Genomic DNA, 13699 nt, shown 5'->3' with positions numbered 1-13699 from the left:
GCTCCGCAGCCGGCCCGTCGGCCCTCAGCCGCTTCAGGACGCTCTTGAACTGGGGCTCGCAGCTCGTTCTGGGTGCGGAGAACACGGAAGCTTGGGGGTTGTGCGGGGCCTCGGGAGGCCTGCAGAGGCGGGTTCGGTGGTCAGAGGAGGAGGGCAGCTGGGCCGAGAGAAGAGCCGAAGATAGCCCTGGGGCAGGACCCGGTACTGGGCGGTTCCGAGTGTCTGTGGAGGGGTTGGGGGCAGGTCGGGGCCTCAGAAGCCTCAGTTGCTTTATTTTTTAATCTGTATTTTTTAAAGATTTTTAAATTTATTCATGAGCGAGAGCGCGCACAGGCAGGGGGCTGCCGGCGGAGGAGAGGGCGTGGGGAGCCCGATGCGGGGCTGGATCCTGGGTCCCTGAGGTCGCGCCCTGACCCGGAGGCAGAGGCGCTCCGGTTCGCCTCAGTTTAGTTAGTTTAATGCTTTGTGAAGAGGCGGAATCTGGAGACTCCGGGACCCTGGACATTTACAGTCGGCGGCCGGGCTGGGGCAGGTTTCTCCTCTGCCCTGAAGGACCCGTGGCTTCTGGTTTAGCCACGTAGAGCAGGTCGAGGGGATCCGCAGTTCCTGGTAACCGTCGGAGTCCTACGTCGCTTCTGCCCCAGCCAGTCCGCTGACTTACAGACGCGCGTCGTTTCGTTCTTTTTCTTTTTAAAGATTTTGTTTATTTGTCAGAGAGAGAGGGGGGGAGCGAGTGAGCACAGGCAGGCAGAGGCAGGGGAGAAGCAGGCTCCCCGCCGAGCAAGGAGCCCGACATGGGACTCGATCCCAGGACGCTGGGATCATGACCTGAGCCGAAGGCAGCCGCCCAACCAACTGAGCCACCCAGGCGCCCCAATGCGCGTCGTTTCTAAGCTCAAAACCGGCGAGAGCACAGGGTTCCCCGTGTTCGCGCCATGTCGTTGCCGTGTCGCTCCCCAGCACCCACGTGCTCCGCACTCGGGGTTCGCCGCGGGCACCACAGCCATCCGGGCCTGCACCGGGCCTGGGGAGGAGGGGGCAGCTTTGACGCTGACTTGAGTTTCTGCTTGAGCTCCCGGACCCGCCCTGTCCGCGGTCACCCCGTGCCTGCCCCCGCCTGCTCCCCGACAGTGCCTTTTGGTGGGCAGGCGCCACCCTCTGTCCGCAAGGTCTCCGCAGTCCGCTGTGGTGGCCTGGCCAGCGCGGGGAGCCATGGGGCCCTGGCTGTTCCTGCGCTCCCTCGTCTGTCCCGCTGCTTCTTTCCCGCCCTTCCCGTGTCTCTCCCCTGCCCTTCAGCTCTGTAAGGGGCAGCTCTCCCTGTGTTTCGTTCAGTCGCATGTCCCCGTGTTGGGAGCAGACCTAGTTCCAGGCCCGTGGTGGGGATGGAAGTCTGTGAATGTTTGGAGGCGGAGGAGCCTGCCTCCCGCCCACTGGGCCCTGGCATCTCCCAGCGGTGAGGACCCCGCCTCGGCTCCAGCCGTGTCCTGGACGGGGTCACGGTGCTCTGGACAGAGGGCCGTGTTGGTGCTCTGCTCTCCTCCTGAGGGTTAGAAAGGCGGTGAGTAGGGACAGGAGCCTGGTAAAACTGGCGATGAGATGATGTCTTTTTAAAGTCAAGAGCAGCAGCCCAAGGGTTTGGTCTTGTTGGCAGAGCTGCCCCCTGGGCTGTGCCCCTCTTGTCTGAGTCAGACCGGCTTAGGGTTGTGGCTGACAGCCTGCTGTCCGCTCCGTGCTTCGTTCAGGAGAGCTCTCCGGGACGCTCTGCGGAGGCTGCTCACTTTGTTTGGAGAGACGCTGAGGGCTGCCGTCACCCTGAAGAGCCGGATTGGTGAGCGTGTGGGGCTCTGTCTGGAGGACGAGGGCCTACCTGATGCGCGGCCCAGTGGCCAGGCCCTGTTTGCAGGTGAGCGCCCGGACAGCCCTGTGCCTGCAGCCCCTGGGCAGGGGCGCTGAGTGCTGTCCTCCTTCCCTGCTGGGGCTGGGCTGGATGAGCTCCTGAGGCTCGAGACGGATCGTTGTCTTTGGGACGTGGGTGTGCTCGTGCTGCCGTAGCACTGGTCGTGCGAGCTTGCTTGCCACGCAGTGTGTGTGCAGGTTTCTGTGTTTCCTCACTTTGCAGCACCGGTGCTCGATGAGACGTGGCCTGCGTCCGAGGCAGCCCTGTTGGAGCTGGACCGAACTTTGCCTGACTATGCGGAGGTGTCTTCAGAGGCTGAAATTAGCAGTCACATCTGCGAAAGCTTTTTCATGAGCCCAGAAAGTTCGCTGGAGTGTGAGCAGCCAATTAGGAAGCTGTACCGGAGCCTTGGCCTGGCGGTGGATGGCCTGCTGGAGCTGGCTCTGGATTCCACCCGGCAGGTAAGACACGGCTGCGCATGCCGTCCGCCCGCCGTCCGCCTGCCGTCTGCCTGCCGTCCGCCCGCGGCCCTGTGTTGGCTCCCGGCATTGCTCATCCTCTGAGAAGGGTGACAGGCTGACTCAGTGGGCAAGTTGAATGTTTCGGTGACATGAGCTTGATAGGCGAGGGTAGCACAGCTCCCAGGTGCTCTGCTGGGCACAGAACACGCGTGTTGGTCATTCTCGAGCGGCACCTGCAGGGTGAGAAGGGGCCGTGGCGCTTTCCAGGTGGGTCTGGCCTCTCTTGCTGGTCACTCCTCTGGGCGTTTGAGAGCAGAAACTCACTGCTGGGTGTGCACCTGCCTTCCTCTCATATTGTTTTGGTCTTCTGTTTCTACCAACGATTTTCTCCTGTTTTTCCTAAGCAGAAGTCTTTTCTGAACTGAAATTCTGGAAGCCGTAGGCTTGCTGCGAATGGGAAGTCAGAGCTGAGTGTTAGGCCAAGGACAGATGGTTCGATCTCTCGCCTTTACTCTGTTCTACCTTCAGCAGTATTTAACGTTACATTGGATGTGTGTTTAGAGCTTATCACTAGCAAAGGAAATTATGTTCATTAACCTTTCGGAACACTTTAGACAGGAAAGACATTAAATATGAATTATGAAAAGCTATATAGAGTTCCTTTCTTCCGTTCAGCCCAATTAGAAAATAAGCATTTTTAGCCAAAACATTGCTGTTTACATCCCAGAAGGCCTTGAGTAAGTTCTCCCCACTTGGGGAAGGTGTGAGAAGAGGGAGCCTTGGGGCTCTTTTCAGGGGGACGCCAGTGGATGCCCTCAGAGGCAGGGTCTAGGGAAGCTGGAGTTAGGGTTAGTGTGGAGGAGGTGGAGGGAGGCCCCAGCTAGCTGCCCAGGGGTGTCTCGGCACAGCTGGGCGTAGGCGTCTGAATTCAGAGGTTAGTCTGGGCACCCCCCACCCCCAAGCCTGAAGGTGGCCTGGGAGCCTCAGGCTGGGCAGGGGAGGAAGGGGAGATTGGGGTCTGGGACTGAGCCAGGCCTGGGTGGCGTCAGAGGAGCCCCAGAGGGCCCTGGTGTGACTGAGTCGGGGGTGGTGGTGTGGGCGGTAGAGACCTGTCAGGCGCCCGGCCCACCGTGGTGACCGGCCCAAGGAGCCTTTCCTCCCACCCACGGCCTCCACATCCTACCCTCCCTGTGGAGTGCCAGGTGGTTACCCCTGCTTGGATTCTGGGGTCCTGAGGGACAGTTTTTGTGACCTTTGGAGTGCCCTTTCCCTTAACAGCATTGCTGGGCAGATGTATCAGTAGTTCATTAACGTGAATTTTTTGTGCTGCATTGAATGTGTGTGTTTGAAGTTGTCTGTTTTAAAAACTGTTGAATGAGTCACTTATCTAGTGATTGACACAGTACTGAAGATCATATCGTTGCTTACAGAATATTTGTGGTTTTGTCAGATTTCTACTGTGCCAGAATCCTGGTCCCGTTGGTGGTAACGAAAGCTCTGTTTTGACGTGCAGTTTCATTTTCCCCGTGTGTGTTAACAGCTGGAGGAAGCACGTCAGATCCATTCCCGTTTTGAGAAGGAATTCAGCTGTAAGAACGAGGAGACCGCGCAGGTGGTTAGAAAGCACCAGGAGTTACTGGAGCGCCTGGAGGAGGCGAGCACGGCCCGGACGCAGCTGGTGCTGGAGCTGCACCAGGCTCAGGGTGAGCCCCGGTCGTGGGCGGGGGAGGGCGGTGGGGCACACAGGCCCGAGGCACGTGGGGAAGGGCAGTGTTAACAGAGGTCTTACAGGCAAAATGTAGAACTAAAATAATGTGGGGGAAGGCCTCTGACTTTCGTCCGTGAAACAAGGTGCCATCAAGCTGCTCCCCAGGCTGCCAGCCCCTGAGTGGCCTCCTGGGCGGAGATGCATGTCGGTCCTCCCTGCCCCAGGAAGCGACATTCGTGACCCCACAGGCCCCCACACTTCTGGTTTGTGGTGGTCACAGTGTCTCGTGTGCTGGGCGCATGGTGTGGGGGTGTCTTGCACGCGGCTGCTCCCGGGCGTGTCACCCTGTCCTCCTGGTGCGCCAGCCCTGTGCCGTCCTTCCAGGAACGCAGGCGTGACCGTGCAGCTCTCGTGTCCCCTGGCCGCATCTCTCTGGGGCTGGGATGCCCTCACGGGGACACCGATCCTTCTGCTCTGCCAGCAAAGCCTCAGGAGCTGGGTCTCTCCGCGTCTCCGCAGGCATCATCGAAGGGTTCAAGGTGGAGAAGGCCAGCCTGCAGGAGGTGCTGGGCCAGAAGGAGGCGGCTGAGCGGGGCCTCGCGGTCCAGCTGGAGAGCCTGAAGCAGCAGCTGCAGCGGGCAGCCCGGCAGCAGGCAGAGCTGGAGGAGGAGAACTCTACCCTGTGCGCCCAGAAGGAGGCCTTGGCCGCGGAAGCGGAAGAGAGAGAAGCCGGTAAGAGTTGCTGGCCCCGGGGTCAGAGACGGACACGGCGCAGGGCGGGAGCGGGGGTGGCCGCCGTTTACTGATGCTCAGTGTGGCGGAGGGCCGGGGAAGACGGTGGGAGCCCCGGGCCGAGGGCCTTCCCGTGCGGGCTGGTGCAGCGGCCCTGCTGCTGCTGCTGCCCTGTCGGGGAGGCAGGGTCGTCCTGCTGGCCACAGGCTGGGTGGACGCCTGTGTGAGGCCTGTGTCGCCTCTGGCCAGCACGAGCCTAACGGAAATGTCGCTGTTCCCAGTAAAAGAGCTTTGGACTGTTTGAGGCAAATAACCAAGTCTGGGGGGAAATGTGGGCTACTGTAAATTTTTATTTAAAATTTTTTTAAAAATCGTGTAATGTGAACCTGAAGTAGGAAAACGCAGTGGTCGTGAAAGTTGTGATTTCAGGGGATCAGAGTTTTCGTATTTAAAATATTTCAAGTATGAACAGTTGGAGTGTTCCGACGGTTGCGTGGGCGGGGGCGGCGTCCGGGCCGAGTGGTGAGAAGCAGCCCGCGTGGCTCCGGCCTTCCCCAGGCCCGCGCGTCTCGCTCGCTGGGCTTCTCCCGCGCTTTTCTCCCCACCAGCCGACTGCGGCGCGCGTCCCCGTTTGTGTGCGCCCGCCGGGGCCCCGGTCAGCCTGGGTTCTGGGGCGGTTGGGTCCTGGTGCACAGGTCTGCTTGGTGGGACCGGCTCAGCCGTTGTTCTTGCACCCCGAACAGCTCGGGAAAGTCACTTTTCCTTTCCGTTTGGCGTCCTTCAGTACGCGACCAGCTGTCGGGGGTGCTGGTCGTTGCTGTGTCCTGTGTCTTCCGCTCATGGGTTTCCGGCCTTGTCTTTATTCTTTCTGGCCTGCTTCGTCCCGTGAGCTCTCCGGGCCGCGGGCTTACTCGTGCTGAGAGGCAGGTCCCACGAGCCGTGGTCGCTTGAGGCGGAGGGAGTTGTCGGGGGCTCGTGGTTCCCCCCACGTGGGATGTTCTGGAAGGTCTGTGTGTGATCGTGCCCACCTCTCCCTGCTCGGCTGTCCACCTGTATCTCTGTCCCTTTCCACTCTTTGAGGTAAGTTTCTGATGTTGAAAACTTAACCGAGCTTTGTTTTTTCTCTTGAATGTCATTTCCACCCGTTAAGTCTTTTTCCACCTTCAAGTGTGTCTCCTGCGGATCTCACATTAGCATGACTTCCGAGGAGGGATCCACTGCTGTGTCTCGTGGCTGTGCCCACGGCCTCTCCGTCTGCCTGTGCTCTTCTGGTGACCTGTTCTCCTTCCTGTGTCTCTCTGGGTGGAAGGGACCTTCCTCGGCTGCCCAGAAGCTGTGCGTCCCGTTCTCCTTTGGGCTTCGCTTCTTCCTCCTTCAGGCCACTGTCTTGTGCTCCCCAGCGCTGAGCCTGTCCCATTCTCCCCCGTTCCCATCTCTGCCCGGTGCCCAGCCCTGCTGGTGTCCAGCGAGGTTCCATTCATGCGTGAGACCGTGTGTGCATGTGGGCAGGCATGTTAGCAAGCGTGTGCGTGAGCAAGCCTGTGAGCTGGGGTATGCACCTGTGCCTGTGCACCGGAGAGCAAGCCTGCGTGTGAGCCTGTATGAGCACACGTGTGTGTGGGGGTGCACCTGTGTGAGAGGAGGCACGTGGCGGTGGGGGGAGGGGGAGCGAGCACGTGTGCTCTGTGGATCCAGTGCCTGTGCAGGGCCCCTCCTGCTCGTTCTCAGGTGTTCCTGGCCCAGCCTCCGGGTCTGCGGGGTGGCCAGGCCCGCACCCTGTCCACCGAGTTTACCCCCGTGAATGTGTGTACTTCCAGGGTGTCAGGACTTCAGAGCTAGGGCTTGAGCTGGGGAGCAGGCTTGTGCTCCCTGCCTGAGGCCCGAGTGGCCCCGGCTCCGTGAGGTCCATCTGCTGTGGCTCTGCCATGCCTGGGCCTGGCAGCTCCTGCACATGTCCCAAGGCTGTGCCCACAGCTGCCCTTCTGCGTCTCTGGTCACCCCTGCGCCCAGAGCCCTGACACTCCTTAGCAGAAGGGAGAGTGGGGCCAGTCTTTGCACCTTCCTTTGTCGCTCCTCTGGGATCCTCTGGGGTCCTTGGCTGGCTTTCCTCTTACATTGTTAGCGCCCCCTGAATTTCTTCTCTGAGCTCTCTTCCTTTCCGTTCACCCATTTGCACAGTTTGGGACTCGCAGATGCTTATGTCGTTTAACACACTGTCCGGGGCACCTGGTGGCTCCGTCGGTTGGACGCCAGACTCTTGGTCATGATGTCAGGGTGGTGAGACCCAGCCCCACACTGGACTCCATGCACAGCGCTGAGTCCGCTTTTCTCCCTCTGCCCCTCCCCCGTTCACACTCATGCGTGTGTGCGCACACTTTCTTTTCCTCCCTTCTCTCTTCAAAGAAGTAAATCTTTATAAATAAAATGCTGCTGTCTACACAGCACCGCCTGACCATCCCTGACCACGCCCCTGCCCCTGCACAGTCCAGTATGTGGTCCTGGTTCTGCCTGGGGCCTTCCTGAAGGCTGACCCACTTCTAAGAGCTTTTGGCGGTCGGTGCACCTTGTGGAGAAACTCAGGTCGGCCTTGCCTTTGTGCAGGCGTGAGGTGTGTTTCGTGGCTGCGCCCAGGGCCGTGCCTTCTGTCCCCTTTAACAGTCCAGATCCGTTGGCATCCAGGAGCTGCTGCAGCCCAAAGGCAACTAGTCTGCCCAGGCTGTGGTCCTGGAACAGTGCGGACGGGTACAACTGACTGACGCTGTGCCCTCGGTTCTGGAGGGTGGAAGTCCATGGTAAAGGATGAGTGCCCGCCTCTGGGCTGTGTCCCACATGCAGAAGGCCCTGGTGCTCTCTGGAGCCTCTGGGAAGGCTCCGATCCCAACCGTGAGGCTCGACGTATGGATGTTGGGGGGACACGGATGTTCAGACCGTCGCGGTGGCGTTACGGAAAAGCGTGGCTTTTAGGGACTGCCCAGGACCACGGATGTGCCCTGGATTCCTGCTGACTGACCGTCCGTTTCCACATCTGAAGATGCTGTGTTTTCCTTCATAGGCACTCCTGGTCCCCTAGCCCACGAGGACTCGGGTTTGTAAACCAGTCTGGTGACTGCTGTGTGAGATGAGCTATGTCTGCACCAGATTGCCCCAGTTTTTTACTAAAGAGGAAAAGTACTTCAAGGCTTTTGTGGCAAACTGTTAACAAAAATGCCAGTGTTACCTTCTGAACTGACCCGTGACAGTGCACGAGCATCTGTCCAGTGACGCCCACTGCGGCCCTGAGCAGCGGCCGGCACTGCTGTGCGGGAACCACGGCTGCTGGGAGATGTGTTGTCCTGGGAGGTCTCGAGGGAGGAGTTCGGGGAACCCGAGTGGAGCTCCTGGGCTGCTCCGATGTCGTGGGTGGCCCTCAGCATGGCCTGAACGGCCACAGGACACCTTCCCTGCAGCACCACCTGCATGGGGCTACTTGTGCCGTGGCTGGGGTCCTTCCTCCAGCACGTGGCCCCTGGGAATGGTGCTGTCCGGCCGGGCTGCAGGGGTGGGGGAGCACCTTGTCCTAACTGCATGTGGAAGGCGGCTCTCACCCGAGGTGCTGACTTATTAGCATGGAGTTGATTGGGAATGTTCTGTTCTTGGTCATGCTAGTTTGGCGTAAAAGACTGGCAGGTTTATATAAAACAAAAGGAGTTTAGAAAGCTAGTAAAACGTAGTGAAACTTATGAGATTAAAATTTCAGTTTGGGGACAGGTTGAACACTCAAGGATTCATCAGAGGCAAGCCTCCTTTTATTATGGATGCTTACGAATTTACAGTTTCCACTTGGATTATGGCCTTATCATCCAGTTAATTTTAGATCGGCTTTTTAATTTTTTTTTTTGAAGATTTTATTTATTTATTTGACAGAGCTCACAAGTAGGCAGAGAGGCAGGCAGAGAGAGAGGGGGAAGCAGGCTCCCCGCTGAGCAGAGAGCCCGATGCGGGGCTCGATCCGGGGACCCTGAGATCATGACCTGAGCCGAAGGCAGAGGCTTAACCCCCTGGGCTACGCAGGGGCTCCTAGATTGGCTTTTGGTGCTCGACGGCAGGACCCCTTTCCTCGGAAATGGCTTCATGCCATGGGAGCACAGGGAGCACGTCCTGCATCGGGGCTCGTGCGCCCTCTCGTGGACGTCTGAAGTGACTGTTCTTTTTCTACACGGGACACTATGTAGCATCGTACTTTCTCGAAAATTAACCAATGTGTCACTTGGAAATAACCAGGATAGAGTTTTCTCAGGCTTTAAAGTTGTTTATTCTAGCCGGTCTTACTTTAAAAGATGTAATTTTTTTTCTTTTTTCTGAGGTACTCGACTATTTTCCGTGGGCGTTTGGCTAAGTGGTGGCTGTTAGGGTTAGGGTTAGTGTCTGGCCAGACACGGGCTCACGCTGGCTTGCGAGTGCATGACCTCCCCCAGGGGCGTCCTGTTGTTTCCTCGGGGTGGGGTCTGGGAGCCTCGGCAATGCTGCGTCCTGGCCGGGCTTTGGGCTGGGCTGCCAGGGAGGCTGGACCTGGGTGTGCTCTGTCCTCGGGCGGCCCTGGGTCTGCGGGGCGCCCGCGCACGTTTCGTGCTTCTGCTCCCGTCCGCGTGCCCGTCCTGATCCGCCCTGTGGGGCTCTCCTCCCGGCTTGTTTCGTGCCTTCAGCTCTTCGTAGGGAAGTGGACGGTCTGACCCAGGAGCAGGCGGAGGCCAGGAGGCAGTCGGAGAGGGACCGCGCCGCGCTGCTTTCCCAGATGAAGGTGTTTGAGGCGGAGCTGGAGGAGCAGCTTGCTCGGCAGGAAGCCAGCGCCCAGCAGGCCGAGGAGCTCTGCGCGCTGAGGCAGCAGCTGGCGGCTCTGGACAAGCACCTGCGGAGCCAGCGCCACTTCATGGACGTGAGCGTCTGGAACGCGCTAGATGGGCGTCCCCAGAGGTCTCCTCCGTAGCGTGCACCGCGAGGACACGACGTTAGGGCCCGTGCACAGCCCCGTTGTCGTGGTCCCTTTGCTTCTCCGTGCGTGTCCTGGCGGTTGTTGCCGTGGGCCCGTGCGGGGTGCAGGGGGCTCTCCGACCGCCCCCCTGGCAGGCCCCGCGTGCCCAGCACTCCCCTGGTCGGGCCCAAGCTGTCTGCTGTCCGTGGCTGTTCGTTCTCCCTCTGTCCCTCCTTCTGGTTTTATTTATTTGAGGGGGGAGAGGGCAAACGCACAAGCGGGGAGGGGGAGAGGCAGGCCCCCCGCTGAGCAGGGAGCCCCGTGCGAGGCTTGATCCCAGGACCCGAGACCCTGTCCCGAGCCGAGGACAGATGGCTCAGCGACGTGGCGCCCCGGGGATGCCCTTCTGTCCGTGTTCTGCAAGTCCCTGTCATTGTACCTGCCGGGCTGCCTCTTCCCTTAGCTCCGTTCACAGAGTCCCGTGACAGGGAGCCCCCAGCCTGGCCAGTGGACATGTGTGGGAAGGGGAAGGCCAGGTGCGGTGTGGGAGGCCCCCGGACGGTCCGCGTCTGAGCGGGCAGCCTTCTCTCCTGACCCCACGCCGTCCCCCTTTCGTCCGGGGGGAGAAGTGCTGTGTCCCGTCAGGGCATCGGACGTCTCCAGGCCGCCTGCCTCTCCCCCCACAGGAGCAGGCTGTTGAGAGGGAGCACGAGCGGGAGGAGTTCCAGCGGGAGATCCAGAGGCTGGAGGAGCAGCTCCGACAGGCGGCCCGGCCGCGGCCCCGGGGCTCCTGCGTCAGCGACGTAAGTCAGCCCACCACGTGCAGTACCCGTCCGGCCACCGTCTCTGGAGCATTTTAAAGACTTAACCTTTTGAATGACTTTTTTTTTTTTCCATGTGAAAACGGCAGCAGGAGCAGCTGGATGAGGAGGTACGGTGCGTCGTGGTCTGCTGCCTTCCCGCCTCACCCCTGCGTGGCCAATGGGGAGGGAGAGCTGCTACGGGCTGGCCTGTTTCTGGCTCCGAGCCGGACCTGCCGGCGTGGCTGTCATTGATCCGCTCTATTCTTTTCAAACACTGAGCACGTTTTGAGACAGTCGTGGCCTCAGGTTTGGGTGTGAGCAGTAGGACGGACGCCCGGTGACGCCTTCACCCAGTTCCTCAGGGTGACGCCCAGAGAGACGGAGCCCACCGCTGGGCATGGGGGCCCCTCCCACCCACGCCCCTGCCCTCGGTGCTGGTTGTGTCATCCACACAGTTACACAAGGGGACCAAGTGGTGTGAGCCGTCGGGGACTGACCTGCCCCCGGTCCCAGTCTGGAGCCCCCCCTGGGGGCCGCCCTGCCTGGCGTTTTTCTCCCTTCTTGCCCAGTAGTGTCTCTCCCGACAAAATTAACCTTATTTTACGGATACATTTTGGGCTTGTGTTTTTCTGCGTCTTTCTGAGAGAATGCCCGCGTCACGGCTTCCCCACACTGTCTCTTGGCTCCTAGAGCCCCTCCCCGCAGACAAGCTTGCAGGGGTCAGTGTTTGCTCCGCCGCGGGCCGCGCTTTCCTCTGCAAAGATCGCTGTTTTCACTCCTGCATTTCTTAGCGTTTTTGTTGTTTTAGGTTAAATTGTTACAAGAAAAGTTGCGAGAGAAATCAGATGGGTTTAATGAGTTGGCTGCGAAGAAGGAGTTGGCGGACAGACAGATGTTAGTCCAGGAAGAGGAGATCCGGCGTCTGGAGGAGACCAATGCCAGCTGCAGGAGAGAGGTGGCCACGCTGCGGGAGGAGCTGGAGAGGCAGAGGGACGCTGTGAAAGCCTTGCAGCAGGTGTAGCAGCACCCCTGCCCTGCGCCCCTGGCCTGACGGCCTCCGAGGGGAGAGTCTCCTCGCGCCCCCCCGTGCTTCGCGTCACTCCCAGCCCATCCTTCCAGCCACCAGGCCTCACGCGCCCGCGGACCGCCTGTTCTTGGGCTCCCTTGTTCACACACCGTGCACCTGGAAGGTGGCGTCAGCCCCCGTGGCCGAGGGGCTCCGTCCCTTCCGGGGTCGTTCCCACATCCGGTTGGATCACTTGGGGTTCCCGTGACGACCTCAGGTTCAGCTGACTTGCTAGAGCGGCTACAGATCCCAGAGAAACTGTGGACTTACTGTGAAAGGGTGGAACTCGGGAAAAGCCAGGTGGAGGGGGCAGGCCGCGGGGGGAGGGCAGTGGGGCCCCTGTGCCCCCTCCAGGCGCGCCACCTGCACGTTTCCCAGGCCAGGAGCTCCCTAAACCCAGTCTTCGGGGTTCTTCTGGGGCTTCACTCCCCAGAGGTGGGGGGTGGCAGCGGAGCTGAAAGACCCCTTCTGATCTCTCCTTCCTCCTCACTCCATCCCTCCTCCCTCTTCCCTCCACCTCTGCTCCCTCCATCCTTCCTCCCCCCACCTCTGCTCCCTCCATCCCTCCTCCCTCTTCCCTCCACCTCTGCTCCCTCCATCCCTCCACCCTCTTCCCTCCACCTCTGCTCCCTCCATCCCTCCTCCCTTCACCTCTCTTCCCTCTTCCTCCATCTCTGCTCCCTTCATCTTTGCTCCCTCTTCCATCTCCTTTCTCCTTCCCTTAGCAAACATTTCCTGAGCTTATCAGATGCTACAGGTAGAGACAATGCCCTTTTTCCTTCTACAAAGTTGAACTACTTATGTAACTTTTTCACTTCTTGTGACTAATTTCTCCCTAGTAAATGTTCTTTGGAAACTTCTTGATGAGATGTTAATGTGCATCATACAGATGTACAATGTCATTGTCAGTCATTGTCCTGTTCTCGGACAAGTTCTTTACTTTTTTTTTTTTTTTTTTTTTGGTGATAGCCGGTAGTCTAGAGACTGTTTTGCACCTACCTGAATAATTAGCGGTGGCATCCCGGGCACACGCTACAGCTCTGATTGGCACCCCGTCTTCACCAGGGGCGCGCTCTCTGGAGCGCAGCTGGCGTGTGGCTGTCACGGCTGGTGTGCACAGGCGTGCTCAGCGGCACGCCGGGAAGGTCTGAGGGCACTGTGCACTCACATCACAGTTCGAGGCCCCCGATTCCTGAGATACTTACTGAGAATAAACCTCCTTTTCTTCTTCCTCAGGATAAGGAGGCGCTGGAGGAGCAGCAGAGGAGCCAGTTGCTTCTGGTGTCCACTCTGCAACCTGTGCCTCCCGCAGGCAGCCGTCCCGAGGGCCCCGAAGTCCAGTCAGACGCTGTGCAGAGGGCGCTCCGGCAGCGAGAGCACGAGGCAAGTGTGGGGGCTCTGGGGCTCTGCCCGCTCGGGGCTGCTGGTGGGGCCGGACCCCCACCTGGTCTGCGAGCGGTTTGTGACTGCTGGAGAGCTCCGTAATTTTAACAGTTATAGAACAATGATGACTCTTTGTGGCATGTACTTTTAAATATTTTAAAGTAATTTTAGTAACGACGGAGTGGCAGAATATGAGATCCTCTCAAATGTTTTCTGTTCTGTTGAAAGGTGTTGGACCTAAAAGAGCAGTTGGAAAAGATTAAAGATGACTTAGCGTGTAAGAGCGACGAGGTGCTGCATCTGAGCTCGAAGCTGGAGGCGCAGAGCAGCCGAGCCACCCTCACGTGGGAGCTTCAGGAGGAGAGCGCCAGCCTGAAGGTAAACTGGGGCACCGCCCGGACGCCTGCGGGGGTGCTGCTCACCCCAGCGCTGTGGCCTGCCAGGGCCAAGGCTTAAGGACGCACGCACTGTCCGTGTTTAGGAGGCGCTGACCTTCTGTATTGAGGTCGGCAGCCAGGGTGGAGCCCAGAGCCACCAAAGGGGACAGTAGCCTGCGTCCCTCCTGCGCATCCTCTGCATCCTGCTTACGGCTCTGAGAGTCTGTCTTTTAGAGGAGAGACGCACCTGTCCGATGGCGGACGCTGTAAAGAAATAAACCATCAGCGTTGGCCTGATTTGGGTCATGAAAGGGTTACCCTGTT

At 59.4% G+C, this 13699-nt stretch overlaps 1 protein-coding gene across 1 annotated transcript in view; it reads left to right on the top strand.

Annotated features, from left to right (window-relative positions):
* Window positions 1-13699, top strand: part of PCNT (pericentrin) — a 113399-nt gene that overhangs the window by 60158 nt on the left and 39542 nt on the right. The window contains exons 23-32 of the mRNA XM_032865506.1: window positions 1743-1903; window positions 2120-2358; window positions 3899-4061; window positions 4586-4798; window positions 9481-9710; window positions 10433-10549; window positions 10657-10677; window positions 11358-11564; window positions 12852-12998; window positions 13227-13376. Of these exons, the coding sequence (XP_032721397.1) occupies window positions 1743-1903; window positions 2120-2358; window positions 3899-4061; window positions 4586-4798; window positions 9481-9710; window positions 10433-10549; window positions 10657-10677; window positions 11358-11564; window positions 12852-12998; window positions 13227-13376 (1648 nt within the window). The remainder of the gene's footprint in view (window positions 1-1742; window positions 1904-2119; window positions 2359-3898; window positions 4062-4585; window positions 4799-9480; window positions 9711-10432; window positions 10550-10656; window positions 10678-11357; window positions 11565-12851; window positions 12999-13226; window positions 13377-13699) is intronic.

Source organism: Lontra canadensis, unplaced genomic scaffold (assembly GCF_010015895.1).
Source record: "Lontra canadensis isolate GAN:19392208 unplaced genomic scaffold, GSC_riverotter_1.0 scaffold29, whole genome shotgun sequence".
NCBI classification, from domain to species: Eukaryota; Metazoa; Chordata; class Mammalia; order Carnivora; family Mustelidae; genus Lontra; species Lontra canadensis.
Note: the sequence above shows the minus strand (reverse complement) of the source record. Positions and strands in the feature narration are given on the sequence as shown.